Here is a 25,995-nt window from a genome sequence, read left to right as displayed (position 1 = left end):
GTTTACCCATTTTTTTTTCTAATTTTATGCACAGCACATGCTCTGAAATTTGGGGACTGAGTACACCTGGTACAGTAGATCAGTGGGATACAACAGGCCTTTACAGCTCTCCTGAGCAAACCAGGTGAATATGCAGTCACTAAAAGCTCTTCTTCCACATAGTGGGATGTTGGGATTAACTGATTGGTGTTGGTCATTTAAGAATTGTCAATGTTTACATTCACTCGTGGTGTCTTTTGGTGGAATTTTAAAAAAAATGCCGAAAAGTAAGTGGTGGTTAAAATATGGAGGTCCATCAACATCTGAAAAGTGGGTAGTAAACCTGTTGATTTTCTTTCCAGATGCAGATGCGCCTGTATGTAGGATTTTTATTTTTTAACTCTGTATGAAAATCTTTTAGTTTATATGCAAATATTAAGTGTAACTGTTTTTCAAAATGGACTATATTTACTGGCAAGTTCTGCATGACTTTCTGTTAACTTCAGATTAACTTTCAAACAATGTTTGCTGGACACTCTTTTCTTTTGATTGATGAATGGGAATGTATAGGTATAACAATGGACAAATTCAGTTTTTACATACTATTGGATGTGTTGTGAATTATGGGTAAATGTGCCAGTTGTTGGGGACTTCTGTGGTATTGAGATTTTAAATTTTGCTTGAGTGCTTAAGATTTTGATAGTTAATTGTATTCCAAGCTGCAAGTTTTACCAGTGTTCCTTTTAGGATTCTGAATTTAACATTTGGTTCTATGTGCTATTGGTGCAATTTGATAAATTTTGGCATGGGTTCAAAATTACTCCTTGATAAATTTCTAAACCTGAACCTCCATTTAGTTGGCCCATATGTTGCATCTGCTTATGAGTGGAAGTTTAGTTTATTGTCACGTGTACCATGGTACAGTGAAAAGCTTTTGAGAAAATAAGTGCTGTGCGTAGTGTACCTGCATAAGTGTATGACTGCTAATTGATCTGAAACAATAATTATCTACAAACAAGTTCCTTATATTCAAGAAAGGAAAACTTGTTTTGTGGAGAAACGTCCTCTATGGCTCATTTTATAAAGGACCTGCAATGTTTGGACATTTGAGGATGTAAATATTCTGTCCGTTGTTGATATGCTGATCAACCATTCTTGTATTATCATTGATCAAACCAGTTTAATTGATTTTCTTCTTTTCCAAAAATATATGTCCATAGTTGCAAAGTTAAAACATGTCTTTAAACTTATCTAGCTCGTATAAAGAAGCAAGAGCATTTTCTTGCGTTGTCCATGCTCAATGTCAATTCTGCCCTTAATTTGCAGGAGGGATATTGAAGAAATATTTTTTGGATTGGCATCTAATTACTTATTTTAATGATTATAATTTATTATCATCTGCACTGATTGACTTTGAAATGAATACTTTGGTTTGCGACTCAGATTGAATTTTGAGTAGCACATTGATATTACTTGCACTTTGTTTCTTTTAACCCCACTCCCTCTACATCAGTTTTCAATTGACTTTTGTTTTGTGAGCCTGGTGAACATCCATATTTATTAATCAACATCTGTGATCAATTGTTTCCAGATGGTGGCAGTTTTCAAAGGGATTTGCGGAGATCACCAGGATGTTGGATGAGATGGAATATTTTGGTTATGAGTAGAGATTAGAAAGGCTGGTTTTGTTTTCCTTGGAGTGGTGGAGGCTGCTGAAGGACGGATAGAGGTATGCAAACTTAAGAGAGGCATAGATAGGGTAGATGCTAAGAAACCTTTCCCATGGCAGAGGTGTCTAAGATCCGAAGCCGTAAGTTTAAGGTGATGAATAAGTGGCTTAGAGAGATCTGATAATTGTTGTCACCCAGAGGATGGTTGCAATCTGGAACACTGCCTGAGAAAGTGGTTAAGGCAGGCACTCTCTCCACGTTTATGGAAACATCTGGACAAGCACTTGAATTGCAAAGGCCAATGATTGGACTGTTTCTGTATATGACTCTGATATACAATATCTAATTGAACAAAACACAAAGTGCTGGAGTAACTTGGCAGGTCAGACAACATCTGGGGAGGAACAGCCAACGTTTTAAGTTGGGTCCCTTCAGTCTGATTGGAGTGGGGGGGGGGGGGGTGGTGAAAGTTGGAAAAGTGGTGAGATGAGACTAGGCCCGGCAAGCAAAGATACTAGAGGAACAAGATGGACCACTCTGTTGAAATCGCCTATACTGAAGTGTAGTACGCAAAGGAGCATAACAGCCGCCATTTTAATAGGCAAATCCTGCCGTTTGCTAGGTCTCTCGCAGTGTAATCAGTGTTTTGGGGGAACAGTATGTGTGATGATACCATTCAAATGCAGAATATATCTCATCTATCAATTCAGATTTTTGTTATTTTTCTTTTTTTAATGTTTCTGCAAGTTTCTGCCTACTAAAATGATGCCATGACATATTACGGTTTTTAGGGGTCGAGTGGTCTATCTTGCTCCTCTAGTATCTTTGCTAGCAAGTGATAAGTGCCAAAGATAAGTGCGGTGCAGTTTGATTGCCTGGTGGGTGGAGTAAACGACAAAGGCTAGAGGTAAAAAGGACGAGGTTGTCAGATAAGGAGAGAAGGACTGAGATTAAGGAATGATGGGAGGGGTGTGGGTGGACAGTGGAGGGGTAAGAGGGATGATAAAAAGGAAATGGGAGATTTGGAGATGGGAAATGAGTGTAAGAGGGATGAGAAAGGAGCAGGGTGACTGGGGAGGGAGAAAAGTTTGAAGATGGGAAAAAATGTGCTCGGGTATATGGAACAGAAGATGTAGTTGAGGCAGGTACTATAACGACTATTAGAGTGAACCTCTGTCTCACCTGGAAGGGCTGCTGGGACCCTCAATGGAAGGGAGAGAGGAGATGTAGGAACAGGTGTTGTATCTCCTGCGCTTGCGTGGGAAAGTACCCGGAGAGGGTGCGGAATGGGTGGGAAAGGATGAGTAAACCAGGGAGTTGCAGAGTGAGTGCTCTGGAAATGGGTGGGGACGTGAAGAAGTGACTAGTGGTGGAATCACATTGAAGGTTGTGGAAATGTTCGAGAATGGTGTTTAAAACTCATAGTAAGAGGAATCTCAGATGTCCAAGAGTGGAAGGCCTCATTTTGGAGGCTGATGCTGTGGAGACTGCAAAAATTGAGTCGGGGATGGCAGCCTTTTAATGAAGCAGGGTTGGAGGAAATATAGTCAAGGTAACTGTGGGTGTTGCTGGGTTTGTAATAACGTTGGTACATAGTCTGTCCCCTATGATGGAAACAGTGAGATCGAGAAACAGGAGAGAGGTGGCAAAAATAGTCCAATGACATCTACCACAAACTAACTTCCACTCTACCCTCAAATTTACTTGGACTGTCTCTTGTTTGCCAATATCTAATCGAGTTTTGCTACTAGTGCTTATTTACAGAAGTTAAAGTTGCTAGAAATTTTCATCAGGTCTGTATGTCTGTGGAAAGGAAGCCAGCTTATTTTAGACTGATCACGATTAGAACTAAATATTTGACAAATCAAAAGATGTGGAGAAGACGAAAGAGCAAAATGCAATGTTTCTTGTAGGGTTGAAAGGAGGAACATGAAGGAAGTAATGTGAGTAGAACACGTAATGGGATAAAGCAACAAGAGGTGCCCAGAAGAGGTATAAATGAGTATAAAAGAAATGCTATTAGAGATTATTGAGTTAAAGACTGACCCTTGAAAAAGTTTGGAGGGCAAAAATACGATGACCTTGGGCATGCAAAATTAAGGAAAATCCCAAAACCTTAGAGTAGATCGAAGCAAAAGCATGGCTAGAGAAAGAGTGGGTCCCCTCAGGGAAGAGGGGTGGCCAACAAATACATCTATCTGTGGAGCCGGGGGATGGTAGTGCAATCCTAAATGAATTTTTCTCAGCAATATTGACCAGGGAGAATGATGTGGAGAAAGGAGACTTTGCTGGGGGGGGGGGGGGGGGGTTCTCAAATAAGTTTGTATCTGGAAGGTGGAAGTGCAGAAGATATTGGCCAACCTATGGGTGGATAAATCCCTTGGGCATGTCGGGATCTATTCCGGGATATTATGGTGGGAAAAAGTGAGGGCATTGCTGTGACTGACTGAAATATTTGCATCTTCAGTAGGCAGGGACTGGGTAGGGGGCAGTGAGAATGGATTTGTGCAGGAGAATATTTTTGAGGAGATAACAAAGAAAATTGTTAAAACGCAGGGTGTTAGATGTGGTATGCATGGACTTGGCTAAACGTTTGATAAGGTCCTGTGCAGTGTTTGAAGGTTAAAGCTCACTAGCAGTCTGAAGAAGGGTCTCAATCCAAAACATTACCAAAACTATTCTCCAGAGATGCTGCCTGACCTGCTGAGTTACTCCAGCATTTTGTGTCTATCTAAAGCACATGGGATCTGAGGTGGATTGGCAACCTTGATCCAAATTTGGCTTGATGATAGAAGACATGGTGACGGAGAGCTGTTTTTCCTGACTGGAAATCTAACCAGTGGAGTATTGCAGAGATCTGTAATGGGACCTTTGTAAAGTATATACATTACTTTGATGAGAATGTAGGTAGTCTGATTAGTAAGTTTGTTGACAATATAAATTTTGGTGGAATCATGGATGGCGAAGAAGGTTAAAGTTGCATAAGGTTATAGATCAACAAGAAAGTTGGGTAGAGAGGGAGCAGATGGAATTTAATACAGACAAGAGTGAAATAGTGTAATTTGGGACCTCTAATTCTGGTGTATGTTTTCATTAATTTACAGGGACCTTTAGGAGTGTGACTGTTCAGAGAAACCTTAGGGGAAAAGTTCATAGTTACCTGAAAGTGGATAGGGTAGTGAAGAATACATTTGGCATATTTATCTTCATAGGTCAAGGTGTTGAGTAGAAGAGTTGAGATATCACGTTGCAGCTGTCTGAACCATTTATTAGGCCGTACTTGGAACGTTGAGAATATTTCTGGTCGCCACACTAAAGATACGATATGTTAGTGATAGAGAGTGTTGAAAAGATTTTCCAGGATGTTGCCCAGAATGGAGAGCTGTAGTGATAAAGAAAGATTGAATAGGCTGAGTTTGTTGTATCTGGAGCATTGGAGGTTGATGGATAGCCATTCAGAGAACTATAAAATTATAAAATAGATAGATAGGGTAGATAGTTAGTGAAATCTTCCCAGGTTAAGGAGTCTAAAATTGGAGGCATGCATGCCTAATGCAGGCAAATGGGACTTGCTTAGAAAAGCATCACAATTGGCTGGACGAGTTGGGCTGAAGGACCCTGTTAGTGGTATGCAGTTCTGATTCTAAACTTTAACATGTTGAACTGAGATATAAGGTGCTATTCCTGGAACATGGGATATGTGCAACGGGTCAAGAACAGCGTAGTTTAGAATGAAAGGCCAAACTAAAGCCCAAAGCTCCCAGAAGCTTAGGCTCACCCATGTGGAATGACAGATGCAGTTTAGCAAAGTCACTACATTTGCATTCTTACCATTTTCAAAAAATGTTAATTGTGTAAGTGATACTTAGCCAGATTTGCTATTTGGTCATATTGTTATTTGTGTGGAATGCTTGAATGATGAGTTGCACATTTCTTCTGGCACTTTAATATCTGTCAGGTAATAGCATAATTACATTTGTATTCTTGCCAACTAACTTTTAGTCACTTTGTTGCAAAGCAAATTACTAATAATAATGTACTCAGTCGTTAAGCTGATAGTAGAATGAGTGCATTACCATTTTTTTCCACTTAACTATTATCCAGTCTTGGCATTCATAGCTGCATCTTGGAAAACATCCTACTTGGTGATATTTTGGAAAATATTCTTCATGAGGAAGGGGTCTAGCTGAATTTCCAAGGACTTTTTTTGAACAAGGGCCTCAATAGACAATAGACAATAGGTGCAGGAGTAGGCCATTCAGCCCTTCGAGCCAGCACCGCCATTCAATGCGATCATGGCTGATCACTCTCAATCAGTACCCCGTTCCTGCCTTCTCCCCATACCCCCTCACTCCGCTATCCTTAAGAGCTCTATCCAGCTCTCTCTTGAAAGCATCCAACGAACTGGCCTCGACTGCCTTCTGAGGCAGAGAATTCCACACCTTCACCACTCTCTGACTGAAAAAGTTCTTCCTCATCTCCGTTCTAAATGGCCTACCCCTTATTCTTAAACTGTGGCCCCTTGTTCTGGACTCCCCCAACATTGGGAACATGTTTCCTGCCTCTAATGTGTCCAATCCCCTAATTATCTTATATGTAATGTAATGTCAGAATGTAATGTCAGAAATAGATGTCCTCAGTAATGTAATAGCTAAGGCAGGGGCTAAAATGCTCTTTGCCAAATTCAAACCTATAGACAATAGATCATAGGTGCAAGAGTAGGCCATTCGGCCCTTCGAGCCAGCACCACCATTCAATGTGATCATGCCTGATCATTCTCAATCAGTACCCCGTTCCTGTCTTCTCCCTATACCCCCTGACTCCGCTATCCTTAAGAGCTCTATCTAGCTCTCTCTTGAATGCATTCAGAGAATTGGCCTCCACAGCCTTCTGAGGCAGTGAATTCCACAGATTTACAACTCTCTGACTGAAAACGTTTTTCCTCATCTCTGTTCTAAATGGCCTACCCCTTATTCTTAAACGGTGGCCCCTGGTTCTGGACTCCCCCAACATTGGGAAAATGTTTCCTGCCTCTAACGTGTCCAACCCCTTAATAATCTTTTATGTTTCGATAAGATCCCCTCTCATCCTTCTAAATTCCAGTGTATAGAAGCCTATCCGCTCCAGTCTTTCAACATATGACAGTCCCGCCATTCCGGGAATTAACCTAGTAAACCTACGCTGCACGCCCTCAATAGCAAGAATATCCTTCCTCAAATTTGGAGACCAAAACTGCACACAGTATTCCAGGTGCGGTCTAACTAGTGCCCTACACAACTGCAGAAGGACCTCTTTGCTCCTATACTCAACTAGAGTTGCAGGATACATTTGAATAGTCTGGGCGCACATGTTAGGATTTTGGTATGTTCAAGAAGCTGAGACAGGAAAGTTTGAGATGATTTGAAATGAGAAAAAGTGGTTGGGTGGCGTTTAAGTTGGCAGAAATAAATGTGTATGGAATTGCAAACATTTGATATTTTGTGTGCAAATGTCAGTCTCATCAATCAACCCCTGTACATATTTTGTCTGTGACTATTGATTACGTCCTGTTGGTTTATTTGCTCAATGGCAGTTTAATTTATCCTTGCCAAATATACTCTGCTCTTTTTTCTTAAGTAAGTCAAGTATTTACAATTCTCTAATCCTCTCAATTATTTTCCTCGTTAATTATTGTGAAAAAGAGAAATAATCGGGAGGACCAGAAAATTTAAAAATTCCAAAATTCACCTTTGTTCTCTTGTGATTCTTGCAATTGTCATGGGCCTCCTTTTTATCTGACTTGTATTAACCCCTCTATCTTCATTTATCCAAGGAAAATTAATTGCTACTTTTCTTTCATGGACAGATATTCACTCCACATAAATCAGTTTTCAGAGGCCTTTGATTGTTCATGCTGTTTTGCTTGCCATTGATTCTCTTTTTGCTCAAATCCTTTTGTATATAGTTGCCCTTTTAGTACCTAATTGTACATTGTCCTTTTTTTTCAGACCTACACAAATCTTAAGACAAAAGAACAGGTAGGCTTCAGACCTACCATTTGGTAAATTCTTGGCCTCCTCTCCACTTTCCTGCCTGGATTCCTATAAATTTCTCTGTCTGTCTCAGCCTTGAGTATATTCAATGATTCAACCTCTACTACTCAGTAGAGAATTACATAAATTCATAACTCTGAACATAAACTTTTCCTTGTCATGCCTTTAATTTTCAGTGCCATACATCTTTAAGAAATATGAAATGGCAAGAAGAAATGAAGGGGGGGGGGGGGGCATGCGGTGTGATCGAAGGGAATGATCTAAGGATGCATGTAATTACATTAAGGAATGAAGATTTGCTGAGGAAATAATTAAGCAACATCCCAAAGTACTGTAAGTACTGTATTGTTAAATTTGTTGTCATTATCAACAAAACCACCAAATGGATTTCAGGATTAGAGTAATGTTTTTGAATCTCCTCATGAAAGCAGTTAGGTAGATTGGAAACCAGTTATGAGTGTTTTATTATTCTACAAAGAAGAGAATTTGATAAATCGGTGTAATAGCTGAAATGCAAATGTGTAAGTGTGTGATTCCCTCCCTCCAGCAGTGATGCATGAAAAAGTTCTCAATGTATATTGCTCTTGTCAAAATAAAGAGACTGAATGTTGATGCATTTCTGAATAAGGTTAATAACCAATTTTGCCAAACAGTGATTATAAATTCGACTCAACATAAAACTGCGCATGAACAGGTCCTTTGACCCACAGTGCCTGTGCCAAACATTATACTAAGACCAACTCTTATCTGTCTGCACATAATCCATATACTACTTTTCTCTGCTTGACAATGGGCCTATTCAAACATCTCTTAAATGCCACTACCACTCTTGGCAGTGCGTTCCAGGCACTCACGTGTGTGTGTGTGTGTGTTACATTTTGCCCCTCAAGCCTTAAAGCTATGCTCTCTAATCTTTGACATTTCCACCATTGTGTGTGTTGGGGGGGGGGGGGGGGGGGGGGGGATAGGGAGTGAGGGGCTCTGATTGTCAACGCTATCTATGCCTCTCATATACTTTTACAGAGTTCTATCAGCTCTCCTCTCAACATGTTCTGTTCCAGCAAAAATAATCCAAATCTGTCTAATCTCTCCCTGCAGCTAAAAACCCTAATCCAGGCTAAATCTGTTTGTAAAATAAAAAGGGTACAAAGTCCTGCAATGATTTAGCAGGTCAGGCAGCATCTCTGGAGAACAGGGACCGGTGAGGCTTTGGGTCGGGATCCTTCTTCAGATTATTCTCCAGTTCCATGTCGATGTTTTCTAGATATGCTGCCTGGCCCGCTGAGTTACACCAGCACTTTGTGTCTGTGTCATAAACCAATATCTGCAGTTCCATGTATATCATTATCGTAAATCTCCTCTGCACTCTTTCCAAAGCCCCCTAATCCTTTTCATAATGTGGCCACCAGAACTGCACTCAGTACTCCAAAAGCAGCCTAACCAAAGTCCTCTAAAGCTGTGTAGGAAGGAACTGCAGATGCTGGTTTATACCGAAGAGAGATGCAAAATGCTGGAGTAACTCAGCAGGTCAGTTCTGGAAACAAGAATAGGTGACACTTGGGCTCCAACCGTAAAAGTCACCTATTCTTTTTCTCCAGAGATGCTACCTGTGGAGTTACTCCCATCTATCTCCTATAAAGCTGCATCATGACTTCCTGACTCTTGCACTCATGTTTTTGCCTTTGTTTTTAAAGTCTAAAAATTCAAGTCCTATGTGTGAAGTCTTTCGGAGGAAGAGGGAAGGAAGGAAAAGTGTAGCTATAATGGTAACAATACATCTAATAATAAGATAGAGATCAAAAACAATTCCCAAGGAGAATCATAGTAGAGCGCATGGGAAATTTGAAAAAGGTTTAGGTGCATTTAGTATTTTGTCTGCCTGGCGCAGAATAGTCATCAGAGATTTCTTGTGCTCCACGATAAGCTGGTAGATAAAATTGTAAAAAGAGGAAAGGGAATCGTGTTTCAAGTATATAGGACAACTTGCTCAAAATGTGAGATCTCCCAAGAAATGTTTTAAAGCAGATAAAACAGAGAGGGGATCAGACTTAACAATCAGAACTGACAGAATCTCTTCAGAGACTAATGAGCGAGTACTTTTAGCATTTTCTTTTTAGATTTGCCACATCCTGGATTTTGCTTTCACAAAGTATGTATTTTCAAATAAAAATAATGAATCTAAACTGATAATAAAAGCAGGATGAGAACAGCATCTTAGCGATGATCACAATGATCAGTAACTAATTATTATTTAAGTTTGGTTCAAAGGAAATCTGCAGCTCTGCAGCTTCTACAGCCAAGAAATTAATATCTGTCGCTGTACAATTTTTTTTTAAAGCTTTTGAATAAAGATGGAAAGGTTGTACTCAATTAAAGAAAGACTTTGAACAGAAGAACACCACAATACAACTTCACCAGCCACAGAGATTTAAGGATGAATTGTGGAGGATCTGGGAAATATTGGAATGTTTCTGTGGCTCATTAGTTGGGATAAATGTTTACACCATGCCTCTAGATTCTCCGTGTCTCCCATGTCATTATGATGATGTTGAAGTCTTTATTCTGCCGCTGGAACGAGAGAAACACTGTCGGCTTTACAAACCCACCAAAGGAATGGTCCACCAAGTGGATATACCCCACACAGGAGATTAGTGGGCAGAATTACAGCACATGGTATTGGGGGTAGGGTATTGACATGGATAGAGAATTGGTTGGCAGACAGGAAACAAAGAGTAGGAATAAACGGGTCCCTGTCAGAATGGCAGGCAGTGGCGAGTGGAGTGCCACAAGGTTCGGTGCTGGGGCCGTAACTACAATATATATTATAATCCAAATTTTAGGAAGGATATTCTTGCTATTGAGGCCGTGCAGCGTAGGTTTACTAGGTTAATTCCCGGAATGGCGGGACTGTCGTATGTTGAAAGACTGGAGCGACTAGGCTTGTATACACTGGAATTTAGAAGGATGAGAGGGGATCTTATTGAAACATGTAAGATTATTAAGGGATTGGACACGCTAGAGGCAGGAAACATGTTCCCAATGTTGGGGGAGTCCAGAACCAGGGGGCACAGTTTAAGAATAAGGGGTAGGCCATTTAGAACAGAGATGAGGAAAAACTTTTTCAGTCAAAGTTGTGAATCTGTGGAATTCTCTGCCTCATAAGGCAGTTGAAGCCAATTCTCAAAAATGCATTCAAGAGAGTGCTAGATAGAGCTCTTAAGGATAGCGGAGTCAGGGGGTACGGGGAGAAGGCAGGAACGGGGTACTGATTGAGAATGATCAGCCATGATCACATTGAATGGCGGTGCTGGCTCGAAGGGCTGAATGGCTTACTCCTGCACCTATTGTCTATTAATGATTTGGATGATGGAATTAAAAGTAACACTAGCAAATTTGCAGATGACAAAGCTGGGTGGCAGTGTAAACTGCAAAGAGGATGTTAGGAGGTTGAAGGGGGACTTGGACAGATTGAGTGAGTGGGCAGATGCAGTATAATGTAGATAAATGTGAGATCCACTTTGGCAGCAAGAACAAGGAGGCAGATTATTATCTCAATGGTGTCAGATTTGGAAAAAGGGAAGTGCAACGAGACCTGAGTGTTCTTGTACACCAATCACTGAAAGTAAACATGCAGGTACAGCAGGCAGTGAAGAAAGCCTTCATAACGAGAAGATTTGAGTATAGGAGGAAAGAGGTCCTTCTGCAGTTGTATAGGGCCCTGGTGAGACCACATCTGGTGTATTGTGTGCAGTTTTGGTCTCCTAATTTGAGGAAGGACATCCTTGCTATTGAGGCAGTGCAGCATAGGTTCACGAGGTTAATCCTCGGGATGGCAGGACTGTCGTATGAGGAAAGATTGGAAAAACTGGGCTTGTATTGGGATTAAAATTAGACTGTGTTTGGTAACGGGCAGCGCGGACACGATGGGCCGAAGGGCCTCTTTCTGTGCTGTAGGACTCTATGACTCTATGTATTCACTGGAATTTAGACGGATTAGAGAGGATCTTATAGAAACGTATAAAATTATAAAAGGACTGGACAAGCTAGATGCAGGAAAAATGTTCCCAATGTTGGAGTCCAGAACCAGGGGCCACAGTAAGAATAAAGGGGAGGCTATTTAAAACCTGGATGAGAAAAATCTTTTTCACCCAGAGAGTTATGAATTTGGGGAATTCTCTGCCACAGAAGGCTGTAGAGGCCAATTCACTGGTCGAATTTAAAAGAGAGTTAGATAGAGCTCTAGGGCTGGCGGAATCAAGGGATATGGGGAGAAGGCAGGCAAGGGTTACCGATTGTGGATAATCAGCCATGATCACAATGAATGGTGGTGCTGGTTCGAAGGGCCAAATGGCCTCCTCCTGTACCTCTTGTCTATGTTTCTAAAAGATTTCATTTTAAACAGGTTACCTCCATGTGCAAGCAGCATGTCAGGCAGTTTAACACCAGCTGGAAAATTGGCAATCAAATCAGATTAAGGTTTAAAGACCATACCATGATTTTGCTTAAATGTTCAAGAAATGACTGGTGAATCTCGAGCAATGATGGTGTACGTTCATCATTCTCCGAAAAATAACAGAAAAACATGTAATGGGGGCTGAAGACAATGAAGAATGTTTTCAGGCACATAGCTTGAAATTTCCTTGTTCTCGGAGGCACCGAAGCAACCTTGGATTGGTGACTGTTCTTGTGCGAGATCTCAAGGTAGCCTCGTATCAAGCAAAAACGTCTTGCATTGTGGACAGAAAATGTAAACTATCGTTGGAGTTGGATCATTGTAGTTTGAGTGCCTTTTTACTGCAATGTTAAAAAGAAGGAAATAAAATTTAATTTTAAAAAGGGGCAGCACAGTGGCGCAACAGTGGAGTTGCTGCCTTACAGCCCTGGCGACCCGGGTTCAATCCTGCCCACGGGTACTGTCTAAGGAGCAACCACAGTTCTGGAAAAAGGTCTTGTGGACAGATGAGACCAAGATTAACATATATCAGAGTGATGGCAAGTGCAAAGTATGGAGGAAAGAAGGAACTGCCCAAGATCCAAAGCAGGGGGTATGGGGAGAAGGCAGGAACGGGGTACTGATTGAGAATGATCAGCCATGATCACATTGAATGGCGGTGCTGGCTCGAAAGGCCGAATGGCCTCCTCCTGCACCTATTGTCTATTGTATATGGAGTTTGTAAGTTCTCCCTGTGACAGTGTGGGATTTTTCCGGGTGCTCCAGTTTCCTCCCACAATCCAAAGACGTACAAGTTTGTAGGTTAATTGGCTTCTATTAACTTGTCCCTAGTGGGTAGGATAGTGCTTGTGTATGGGGTTATAGGTGGTCGGCGCGGATTCGGTGGGCCAAAGGGCCTGTTTCCACACTTTTTATCTCGTCTAACGTAAAAGTAATGAGATTCAAGAACAGGATTAATTATGGCTGAAGTAGGTCAATTACTAAGATATTAGAATTAAATTGATGAAATAAGAGAAGGTCGGCTGAGGAAATCTTGAACCAGAGAAAGCAACTGTACTATATATTAAAAAAATAATAGGATTTGAGAAATCTAGTAAAGTAAAAATTGTACATTTGTTGTAAAAACAAACTAATGTGATTTTATTTGATGGGAAAAGTAAAAAAATTGAAGCTGATGAAAGGCATATGAGAAATGTTCTGGGTTGAGGATGGTTAGCTTCTACAGTTCTTTGTGCTTTTGAGGTAATCCACAGGTACTGGCGTAGGTGAAAGGCGAGTGGATTAATCAGATTGTTGCATGTTCTTTCTGCATTGCTTTTGCTCTTTCTTCACATGTGCCTATTGGGGAGACTGCCTAGTTTCTTCCTGGAAGCTTCTCCACCATCTTGAGCAGTCATTGGTGTAAAGCATGTGAATGGTGAGATCTCTAAAAGAAGCAATAACAAAGAGCACTGGTAAATAACCAATGTGTGTGTGTATACAGAGAGGGAGACCTTTTAAAACAGGAAATTGCAGACCATCTAGCTTAACATTATTAGTAGGAAAGGTACTATTAGGCCCCAACATTTTCTGTGGTTGGAATGCCTGAAAATTGATCCTCTTGTACCAACATGCTTATGTTTTATTATTTTTAATTATTATGTTTAATTAGTAATATGTCACTTTTAAGATTGGTAATTCTTCAAGAATTCTCTCCTGTTTACCCTTGTCTCATAAGGACATAAATTGAAGCAGAAGTTGGCTATTTAGCCACTTTTTTCAGCTTTACTGTTCAAAATTAGTTTGTGTAAGTGATTATTTGTAGCCCTTTTTGCTCCGAATTCAGATCCTTTTATGGATTTATATTGTAAAAATTCTATTGCTTTCTATTTGAATAAACCAAAATTCAATGACCAAGCCTCCACTTCCCACTTGGCTGAAAATTCCAAAGATTCTCATCACTCTGGATGAAAAAATCTCTTATCTCATTGTCAGAGAACATTACAGAAATGCTGAAAGGCTGTTTCCTCTGATTATAAAATCTGAAATAGTCAGCATATTCTCAGTTTTAGAAGTTGGCCATTTTAGGGCTGAGATGAAGGAAAATCATGATTTGTTTCATGTTCATGGCCATTCACCAGAACTAATAACCTATATCCTCTGACTCTGATCTGTAAATGATAACTGATTTCAGATTTGTAAAAAACAATCATTAACATTGTTAAGAAAGCTAAGCATAGAACTAAACTTCTCAAGGAGCTGGCAAAGAGAAAACAGTTAGCTGTCTGAGGATATAATTGTATGGCACAACTTCTTTGGAAGATAGTTCTTATTGTGGTGAACAGATGTTTTGGCAATTTAAAATTATTGGTTGAAATTGTTAGCTTTGTCAACAAGCACAGGGTGTGATGGACAATAGACAATAGACAATAGGTGCAGGAGTAGGCCATTCAGCCCTTCGAGCCAGCACCGCCATTCAATGTGATCATGGCTGATCACTCTCAATCAGTACCCCGTTCCTGCCTTCTCCCCATACCCTCTCACTCCGCTATCCTTAAGAGCTCTATCCAGCTCTCTCTTGAAAGCATCCAATGAACTGGCCTCCACTGCCTTCTGAGGCAGAGAATTCCACACCTTCACCACTCTCTGACTGAAAAAGTTCTTCCTCATCTCCGTTCTAAATGGTGAGCTTTTTAAATTTCTTGTTGGGCTCCAACTGTTTTAATGAAGTTTGGGTGCCATCTGATTTTTACAAATATCACTGTTTTGAGGTGAAGATATTTTAGCTTGTTCATCACATTTGATTTGTTGAAAGGATCTAAAAATGGAGAAAAGGCAAATGAGAATATCAAAAAAGTGCTGGGACCGAGGCATAATGCTGGAGGTGCTATAAGTACAATTTGGGAGTTTTGAGAGGGAGCGAGCAGGAGATGATTATATTAACAAGGATCAACTTAAAGGATAAAGTGGAAAGGCTGATTATCAGAGATTGCTGAATTCATTAAGTTCTGAGGGCTGCAAAGTGCCGAGTCAGAAAATAAGCTACTGATCTCAGGAACCTCTGGACCTCGCTGAAACAAAGCAAAAAACTAAAGATAAGCTATGAAATAGAATGTAGAATTAAACTGACAGACCATTGATCACCAGTTCACACAAGTTCTGTTCTGCTTTTTCACCCATTCCCTGCACACTTTGGGACTATTTAGAAGCCAAATAATTTACAAATCCGCATGTATTTGGGATGTGGGAAGAAATCGGAGCACCTAGAGGAAACCCAGAGGTCACAGGGAAAACGTACAAATTCCACACAGACAGCAGCTGAGATCGGGATCGACCCCAGGTCTCTTGGCAGCAGCTCTACCAGCTGCTTTTTTTCTAATCAATTAATCATTGCTGCCCAGTCTCTTTCTTTCTTCCTTCCTCTTTTTGTTTTTTTCACCTAGTTTTCATGGCTCCACATATTCAAATATTTGTCTTTAACATTTAACAATTTTGACCTAAAGCATATTTCTGAAATGTCAATGCTGTTGAGTGCTTCATGAATATTTCTTTAATGTTTCAGATTTTTAGAATTTGCTTTATTTTGCCTTCACATTTGAATGTGGTAAAACAGCTGTATCTTTACCCCTCCAAACTTAGTTACTCCAGCATGTTGTGTCTAACTAGGCAAAACAGGTGATGGTTCTATTCGTACAACACGAAATGGATCCTTTGGCTGAGGTTGTCCATGATGACCATGGTGCCATCTTAGTTAGTCTAATCTGCCCTCATTTGTCACGTTCTAAACCTTTCCTGTCTGTATACTTGTCCAAATCTCTCGAGTGTTATTTTTGCACCTGCCTCAAATATATCCATTGCATATACCCATCACTCTTTGTGAAGAAATTGCTCCATAGATTCCTATTACATCTTTCCTTTCTCACCTTAAGCCTATCCCTCTAGTTCTTGATTCCACTTCCCTTGGAAAAAGACTGTGCATGCACCCTATTCCCATCATGATTTTATACACCTCTATTAGATCACACTTCAAAGGAACAAAGTTCTAACCTGCCCAACCTTTACTTAGAGCTAAAATTCTTGTCCTGGTAGCATCCTCGTACATCTCGACTCCTGTTAAACCTTTAAATCATCGCACCTAAATTTACGCCCTCTCGTTTTAGACTACCCACCCTATGTAGCCATTTTCAAGGAGCACTCTTTTCAACTTAATTATATCCTTCCTACGGCAGGATATCCAAAACTGAACACGAAACACCCAAGTGAAGCCTCACCAGCACCTTGTACCTGTCATCTTTCTAATGGTTCTACATTTAACCATGGCAAGAAATCTGTTATCTTTAGCCTTCACACTCCTATTCGAATCAATTGTTTTAATCAGAAATAAAGAAAAAGTATTCTACAACTCTGCTTGTAGAAATAATTTTAGGATTGTGAAGTTGGGTGTTTTGTCTACTGATGGGCTAAAAACAGATTCCTTAGCATTGTTGGGTTACTTTCATGTTGACGTCAGAATCCAAGCCTGCATTCTTTAACTATATGTGCTTTTTGAATTTGAGTTTGCTTCAGACTGAACATGCATGTGAATTAAAGTGTTTGCTTTCCTGTACTGATTCCCGCTCTCAATTTTTCAGCGAAAGTCATCTCATCCTAAATTTTTACACCATCAATATCAGTTAATTGTTAAATTACTAAAGTCATCATGCAAATCACTCTTAATAATAACCATTTATGAGTACATGGTACTAATCAAGAGCCACAACTCTTCATTTTCATTTTTCCATCCCAAGCTTTATGATATCTGAAATAAAATTAGAAAATGTTAATACTTCATGTCTTATTACATCTGTGGAAGGGGAAGGCTGATTTTTTGGGGTCAATAACTGTTGCATGAACTGAAAATAGAAATACATTTTTAGAGGGCCAGAAAAGAGGCAGAGCAGAAAGAAAAGGGAACAAATAAAAAGGAAGAGATGAGATGATGCTGAAGGCATGTTAATGGGATGGGTCTGTAAGATCATATATTGCTTTATAAAAAGAAAAGCTGAAAGTCCCATAAGATCTATTAGGGTTTGGAGAGTTGGTTTTGGAAATGGGAGTGCAACGATAGGAGACCAACAATGGGGGAGGAAATGGGTGGATGATAATGATGATTGTTCTTCCAAATGATTCCCAGAAATTCCTGCCACTGCGGTTCCATTGTTAAGAAGGTGGCATCAGACTGTTTTATGAGGAATACAAAGCAAGTAGGAAAGATCTCAAGTGGGTGATTAGAGGTGCCAAAACGGGGCCATGAAATGTGATTGGCGAGTCATATTACAGAAAATCCCAAGGGTTTCATACATTTGTTAAAAATAAAAGGGTGATCAGGGAGAACGTTGGACTGCTCTAAGATCAAGGAGGGAATCTGTGCTTGGCGTCAGACAATGTAGGTGAGGTATTAAACGAATACTTTGCATACTGAATAGTCCTTCCATGACCTAGGGTCCTGTCTGATTAACCTCTACCCCTTATGGACATGGACTTTGTCTGGGGAACTGATGCACTACAATACTGAGAACTCTATTCTGTACTCTGTATCTTCTCCTTTGCTCTATCTATTGTGCTTGAGTTTGATTTGATTATTTATATAGGGTATATCTGATATATGGATTACATGCAAAACAAAGTTTTTCTCTATACTTCAGTAAACATGACAATAAACCTAATTTAAGTTTAAAAAGTGATTGGAACAGGGCAAAGAAAAAAAATATAGAGAAATGCCCTCTTGTTTTGCAAAAACCTAAATCAGAAAGTTCACAGTGGGGCAAATAATTAAGTGATAGGCAGTTGAAAGCTAGGGTTATGCTTGCAGGCTCTTTCAGCAATGATAATACTGGCAATGCCTTTTTCTAATATCACAACTCAAGAATGTTTTATTGTCCTACGGCCCGAAGCAGAACAAAGAAATGTATACTTGCTGCAGCCCAACAGATATGTAAACATAGTATTCTGTAAACACTATAATAAACACAAAAATAAGTTCAGTGTACATACATGCATATGTATCAAAAACAATGTCCCCAGGTCTATGTAGCTCAGAGCTTATTGGAGGTTGTAGTGTTTAATAGCCTGCTGGTTGTAGAGCCAAAAATTAATCCTTGGACCTTGGAATTTCTAGTCTGTCTATTTACATCATTAGAGAAATGATCATCAAAATGGCAGATGGCAGAAACAATCAAAATGACAGATGGCTATGTATGGAAAAACTGTAAATGGCAGAGAAATGAGTGACAATTTTATTTTGTTTTCTTTGAGAGAAAAATGTTTCTCTGTTACAGAACACTCCAATTGGAGTTAGTTCCTCATTGTTTCTCCAGCAAAGCTACATATCCCAATTAGAACATGGGAACAAATCAAGAGTGGGTGCTAAAAGAGCCTGCTTTCTAGCTTTAACATATACTTAACATCTGTAGTTGAAAAGCTACTGGAGCGTATACATCTATACATCCATTTAGATGGACAAGTCTTGTCTTACCAATCTGAGATTTTTGAGGATGTGATCAGAAAGGTTGAGGGCAGAGCTGTACATGTATATCTGGACTTCAGCAAAGCATTCGACAAAGTTCTGCATGGTAGGCTGCTCTGGAAGGTTAGATTGCATGGGATTCAAGGAGACGTAGCAGAATGGATAGAAAATTGGCTTAATTGGAAGCAGAGGGTGATGGTGGAAGGTTGCTTCTTGGATTGGAGGCCGGTGACTAGTGGTGTATCTCAGAGTTTGGTGCTGGGCCCGTTACTGTTTGTCATCTATTTGAATGAGAACATACATGGCAAGATTAACTCAGTTTAGCTGCAACTTTGCAGATGATACAAAAATGGATGGTGTTGCAGATAGTGAAGATGGTTGTGACCAATTGCAGCAGGATCTTGGCCAGGTGGGCTGAGGAATGGTTGATGGAATTTAGTACAGAGAAATGTGAGGTGTTTTGCATTTTGGGAAGTCTAACATGGGCAGGATCTACACGGTGAATTGTAGGGTTCTGGGTAATGTTGTAGAGCAGAAGGATATAGGAGTGCAGGTGCATGGTTCCTTGAAGGTAGAGTCGCAGGTGGATAAGGTGGTCAAAAAGGATTTTGGCACATTGACCCTCATCACTCAGAGCATTGAGTGTTACAGAGGTTAGCAGCTTTCCTGAGGGTAAACCCAACAAAGCAACTGGCCCAGACGGAGTATCTGGCCGTGTCCTTACTGGTTGTGCAGACCAGCTTGCGGGAGTATTTGTAGACACTTTTAATCTCTCCCTTCTATGTTCTGAGGTACCCACTTGCTTCGAGAAGACCACCATCATCCCAGTCCCGAAGAAAAGCAAGACCTCATGACTAAACAACTACTGTCCAGTGGCGTTGACATCCACAATCATGAAATGTTTTGAGAGGCTAGTTATGGAATGCTTTAAATCCAGTCTGTCCTGCGGCCTTGACCCACCGCAGTTCGTTTACCGGCACAACAGGTCCACGAACTATGCCATCGTCCTAGCCCTACACTCATCCCTGGAACACCTGGATAAGAGAGACACTTACGTCAGACTCCTATTCATAGACTACAGCTCTTCCTTTAATACCATTATAACCATCTAAGCTTACATCAAACTCATGGGACTTGGTGTTATCAGCACTAATCTCTGCAACTGGATCCTTGATTTCCTGATCAACAGACCCCAATCAGTGAAGATAGGGGACAGATCATCCTCTATGATAAACCTTAACTCTGGTGCTCTGCAAGGAAGTGTTCTCAGCCCCCTATACTCCTTTACACCTAAGAAAGATGTCAAGCTGGAAAGGGTACGGAGATTTATAAGGATGTTGCCAGGGCTAGAGGGTCTGAGCTATAGGGAGAGGTTCAGTAGGCTGGGACTCTATTCCTTGGAGCACGAGGAGGAGGGGTGATCTTATTGAGGTGTATAAAACCATGAGAGGAATAGATCGGGTAGATACACAGTCTCTTACCTAGAGTAGGTGAATCGAAGACCAGAGGACATAGGTTTAAGGTGAAAAGATTTCATAGGAATCTGAGGGGTAACTCACACAAAGGGTGTATGGAACAAGCTGCCAGAGGAGGTAGTTGAGGCAGGGACTATCCCAACATTTAAAAACAGTTAGACAGGTACATGGATAGGTCAGGCTTGGAGGGATGTGAACCAAACTCGGGCAGGTGGACTAGTGTAGCTGGGACATGTTGGCTAGAGTGGGCAAGTTGGACTGATAGGCCTGTTTCCACACGATATCACTCTACGACTGCAGCCATATACAAATCTAACTCAATTTTCAAATTCGCAAACCAAGCCAACATTGTGGGCTGGATATCAAATAATGAGACAGAGTACAGGAAGGAGATTTAGAACCTCGTGTACTGGTGTCGAGACAACCTCTCTCTAAGTGTCAGCAAGGTAAAGAAGATAGTGATCGACTTCAGTACACATACCCCAGTTTACATTGATGGCGCCGAAGTAGAGATGATTGAAAATTTCAAATTCTTAGGAGTCAATATCACCAACAACTTCTGGACCAAGAAATGACCAAGAAACCACAACAACGCCTCGACTTCCTTAGATGGCTTAGGAAGTTTGGCATATCCCCTACAACTCACATGAACTTCTACAGATGCACTATACAAAGTATTTTATCGGTATGCATCACAGCTAGGTTGGGAATAGCTCCATCCAAGACCGCAAGAAATAGCAGGGAATTGTAGACGCAGCCCAGACCATTGCACGAACCAACCTCCCTTCTATTGACTTCATTTATATCTCGCATTGCCTCGGCAAGGCCAGCAGCATAATCAAAGATGAGTTGCACCCTGGCCACTCCCTCTTCATTAGATCATAAGTCATAGGAGCAGAATTAGGCCTTTTGACACATCAAGTCTACTCAGCCATTCAGTCATGGCTGACCTATCTCTCACTCCTAACCCTCCAATTCGACGACACAGAAAAAATCATTCACGCTTTCATTTCCACCCGCCTAGACTACTGCAACTCCCTATACACTGGGATCAGCCAATCTTCCCTGTCCCGCCTGCAACTGGTCCAAAACGTCGCAGCGAGACTCCTGACGGGTACCCGTAAAAGGGACCACATCACCCCGATTCTGGCCTCTCCACTGGCTGCCTGTACGGTACAGAATCAACTTCAAGCTCCTCTTATTCACGTATAAAGCCCTAAATGGACATTCTCCCCCTACATCAAAAATCTTCTAACCCCCCTCTCTAACTCCAGGTCCCTCAGGTCGGCCGACTTGGGGCTACTCACTATCCCGCAGTCTAGGCTTAAGCTCAGGGGTGACCGCGCTTTTGCGGTTGCAGCTCCTAGACTGTGGAACAGCATCCCTCTCCCCATCAGAACTGCCCCCTCCATCGACTCCTTTAAGTCCAGGCTCAAAACCTATTTCTACTCCCTAGCGTTTGAGGCTCATTGAACTGTTTGCGTGCTACTGTATGTTTCATTTTTTTCCTTAGTACCTAATCAGATGTACAGCACTTTGGTCAACGTGGGTTGTTTTTAAATGTGCTATACAAATAAAATTGACTTGACTTGACTTGACTATTCTCCAGCCTTCTTCCCATAACCCCTGGCACTTGTACTAATCAAGAATCTATCTATCTCTGCCTTAAATATATTCACTGACTTGGCCTCCACGGCCTGTGGCAAGGAATTCCACAGACTTACCACCCTCTGACTAAAGAAATTCCATCTCATCTCCTTCCTAAAAGAATGTTCTTTAATTCTGAGGCTATGACCTCTAGTCCAAGACTCTCCCACTTGTGGAAACATCCTCTCCACATCCACTCTATCCAAGCCTTTCATTATTCTGTACGTTTCATTGAGGTCCCCCCCTCATTTTTCTAAACCCCAGCGAGTACAGGCCCAGTGCTGTCAAACGCTCATCATATGTTAACCTACTCATTCCTGGGATCATTCTTGTAAACCTCCTTTGGATGCTGTCCTGAGCCAGCACATCCTTCCTCGGATATGGTGCCCAAAATTGCTCACAATATTCCGACTGCGGCCTTACCAGCGCCTTATAGAGCCTCAGCATTACATCCCTATTTTTGTATATAACCTTCTCGTTTTCTTTAATACGGATTCAATGTGCAAATTAACTTTTTGGGAATCCTGCATCAGGACTCCCAAGTCCCATTACACCTCCAATTTCTGGATTCCCTTCTCATTTAGAAAATAATCTACGCCTTTATTCCTACTATCATAAAGCATAGCTCCACACTTGGCGATACTATATTCCTTCTGCCACTTCTCTGCCCACTCTCCCAACCTATCCAAGTCCTTCTGCAGAGTCCCTGCTTTCTCTACACTACCTGCCCCTCCACCTATTTTCGTATAATCTGCAAACTTGGCCACAAAGCCTTCAATCCCCTCATCCAAATCATTAATATATAACCTGAAAAGCAGATGACTCAGCACCGAGCCCTGCGGGACTCCGCTAGTCTCTGGCAGCCAACTGGAAAAAGCCCCCTTTATTGCCTCATCTTCTCCCCCCCTCCCATCAGGCAAAAGGTATAGAAGTGTGAAAACGCACACCTCCAGATTCAGTGGCAGTTTCTTCCCAGCTGTCATCGTACCACAACCAGAGAGCAGTGCTGAATTATTATCTACCTCATTGGTGACCCTCAGACTATCCTTGATCGGACTTTGCAGACTTAATCTTGCACTCAACGTTATTCCCTTATCATGTGCCTCTACACTGTAAATGGCTGAATTATAATAATGTTTTGTCTTTCTGTTGACTGGTTAGCACGCAGCAAAAGCTTTTCACTGTACCTTGGTACACGTGACAATAAACTAAACTGAAACTCAACTGGGTAGTTGGGAGGTCATGTTGCAGTTATATAAGATGTTGATGAGACCGCATTTAAAGTATTGTGTTCAGTTCTGGGCACCATCTTATTGGAAAGATGTTGTCAAGCTGGAAAGGGTAGGTGGGCAGGTGGGACTAGTGTAGCTGGGACATGTTGGCTGGGGTGGGCAAGTTGGGCCAAAGGGCCTGTTTCCACGCTGTATGACTTAATTCAAGATTAGAGTCCTGTTGATGGAGTCGGTATCAGAGTTGACTAAAGTGATACCTCAAAGTTAGAAATGTATCAATTCTATTGATCTTGTTTCGGTAAAGATTCTGTGCTATCAACTTGTTTCTGAGTACTGAGATATCAAAGTGATTGGCTTAGATTACAATTTGAGCACTCTACCTCTAAGATCTTGATTAATACAGGTGTCAGAGGTTTTGGGGAGAAGGCAGGCGAATGGGGTTAGGAGGGAGAGATAGATCAGCCATGGTTGAATGGCAGAATAGACTTGATGGGCCAAATGGCCTAATTCTACTCGTATTCTGACTTGAAATGCCTTTAATATAAAGGAGGACATTTTACAGTCCATAATTGTGAGGAAACAGGGCAAACACTTATCGCAGAATTCAAAAATAACTGATTTATCATCATTCTTGGGGGGAGCTGAGTCTGATAAGAACGCTTAGCATTTTTACAGTTAGCCTAGTAGCAAATTACTGATGGAGTGAATTTGCTTTTAGTATACAAGGAATACAATAGAATGAAGGAAAATAAAAATATTGCAGCTATTGGAGATAAACACCTACAAAAATAGGAGCAGAAGTAGTCCACCTGGTCTTTCAAGCACACCCTACTATTCAGTATGATCATGACTTATCTGTTCCAGGCTGCCACCTTTCTCTTCCATGCCCGTTTCTCCGTACCTGTCAGCTCGCTGATATGGAGTTGGCCCTTCAGCCCATGAAGACCAAGTTGCCAATGAGCTATTCCCATTTACCTGTGTCTAACCCAGATCCCTCTAAACCTTTCCTAACCATGTACCTGTCCAAATGTCTTTGAATGTGTTGTTATTGTACCTGCCATAACTGCTTAGTCCGGCAGCTTGTTCCATTATATGTACCACCTGCTGTGGGAAAAAAATTGCACCTCTGCTACCTATTAATCCTTTACCCTCTTCCCTTCTGTCCTTCAGAACATGCTGTTCAGGGAATAGACTGTAATTGTCCTAATGCAAATCGTGAGATGCTTAATTACCTTATTTACTCAATTCCTTCCTACACATACCTTATTTACTCACTACCTTGCCCCTATCCCCACCCTCTAGATACTAGAAAATGATTTGTTAATTTTTGATTCCTGTACCCTGGAAAAATACTGCATCGATTTACCCTGTCTATACCCCCACCTGATCTTATACACCTCTATAAGATCACCCCTGTCTCCTGCAGTCCAAAGAATAAAGTCCCAGCCTGCCCCACTTCTCCTTGGAAATCAGTCCCTTGCGTCCTGGCAACATTCTCGTACATCTCGATTCCTTTTAAATCTTTCACCTCGCACCTAAATTTATGCCCTCTAGTTTTAGACTCCCTAACCCTGTGCAGCTGCTTTCAGGGAGCGATGTATATGTACACAAAAGTCTCTGTTCTACCATACCCTCCAGGGGCCTATTTACTGTGCAAGTCCTGGCTTGCTTTAACTTTGCAAAATCGTCACTTCGCACTTGTCAGTTAAATGCTATCTGCCATTCCCTGGCCCATTTTCCAAGATCTCGATACTGTTGTAAATGTAGATAACCTTCACTGCCCATAATATCACCAATTTTGGCAGCATCCACAAACTTGCTGACTGTGCCAATTACATTTTCATTCAAATCAATAATAGAGATGATGAATAACAGTGAACAATCTTTCAAACATTAATCAGCTTCCTCTTGAAATACCTCTAGTAATCTCTAATCTGAACCATAAACAGGAAATGCGGTCAACACTGGTGTTAGACAGCATCTGTGGAAAGAGAAATGGAATTGATGTTTCCGGTTAAATGCACTACATCAGAATTAATGAAGGTCTTCTCATGAATGCAACATGACTTCCTGAATATCTACAACATTCTGTTTATTACTGAAGTCAAAGATATGTCTTGAATTTAACCAAGGTTTTCATTTTTATAAAAACCTAATTTGTACTTTTGTGAAGACTTTTTATCATCGGGAGATAATTTGAACTTTGAGGTGAGAGGAATGGCATATGTTGGTGGTCCTTCAGAACATGCTGTTTAGGGAATAGACTGTAATTATCCTAATGCAAATCGCGAGATGCTTAATTACCGTATTTACTCAGTTCCTTCCTACACATACCATATTTACTCACTACCTTGCCCCTGTCCCCACCCTCTGGATGCTGGAAAATGATTAGTTAAGTTTGAAATTATATGATTTCATAAAAATATTATCTGATTTAATTTAGTAATGAAATATGTAATGATAAATCCTGTAAATGATATCCTAAGCAATCCAGATCATATCTTTTAAAAAAATATGCAGATCACTTGATGGCCGGCTGCAGGTTTCTCATCGTAAAGGATTGCCTCATGTCATTTACTGTCGCTTGTGGCGCTGGCCTGATCTTCATAGTCACCATGAGCTACGAGCAATTGAAACTTGTGAATATGCTTTCAATCTCAAGAAGGATGAAGTGTGTGTTAACCCATACCACTATCAAAGGGTGGAAACGCCAGGTTAGTGAAATCGAATGTTTGACTGCAACAAAAGAATGTTGAAAATAAACGTAATTTCCTTTTGTTCATGTAATGCAGCAAAGTAAGAAATACTGATAATTACGTTCTACATCGGCAATTTTGGCTGGAGCAAAAGTGACTTTTAAAATGATTAAAATACGAGCAACCAGGATAATACTTTCTTCAATAGAAAATCTCCTTTGTTTTCATAGTTGAAAAATTGCATATGACAATGTAAAACTGAAAATGTAACCAATTTTGAATGAACTTTGTATTGGCAAAGTAATTCACATTAATGCTAAAAGTGTT

At 40.8% G+C, this 25,995-nt stretch overlaps 1 protein-coding gene across 3 annotated transcripts in view; it reads left to right on the top strand.

The window, feature by feature from the left end:
* Window positions 1-25,995, top strand: part of smad2 (SMAD family member 2) — a 103,279-nt gene that overhangs the window by 38,300 nt on the left and 38,984 nt on the right. Inside the window, exons 3-5 of one of the 3 annotated variants that reach the window (XM_078418591.1) lie at window positions 35-124; window positions 7,637-7,666; window positions 25,493-25,686. In XM_078418591.1, the coding sequence (XP_078274717.1) occupies window positions 35-124; window positions 7,637-7,666; window positions 25,493-25,686 (314 nt within the window). The remainder of the gene's footprint in view (window positions 1-34; window positions 125-7,636; window positions 7,667-25,492; window positions 25,687-25,995) is intronic. The other 2 variants (XM_078418681.1, XM_078418774.1) reach the window with 2 other exon arrangements.

This window comes from Rhinoraja longicauda, chromosome 1 (genome assembly GCF_053455715.1).
Source record: "Rhinoraja longicauda isolate Sanriku21f chromosome 1, sRhiLon1.1, whole genome shotgun sequence".
Taxonomy (NCBI): Eukaryota; Metazoa; Chordata; class Chondrichthyes; order Rajiformes; family Arhynchobatidae; genus Rhinoraja; species Rhinoraja longicauda.
Note: the sequence above shows the minus strand (reverse complement) of the source record. Positions and strands in the feature narration are given on the sequence as shown.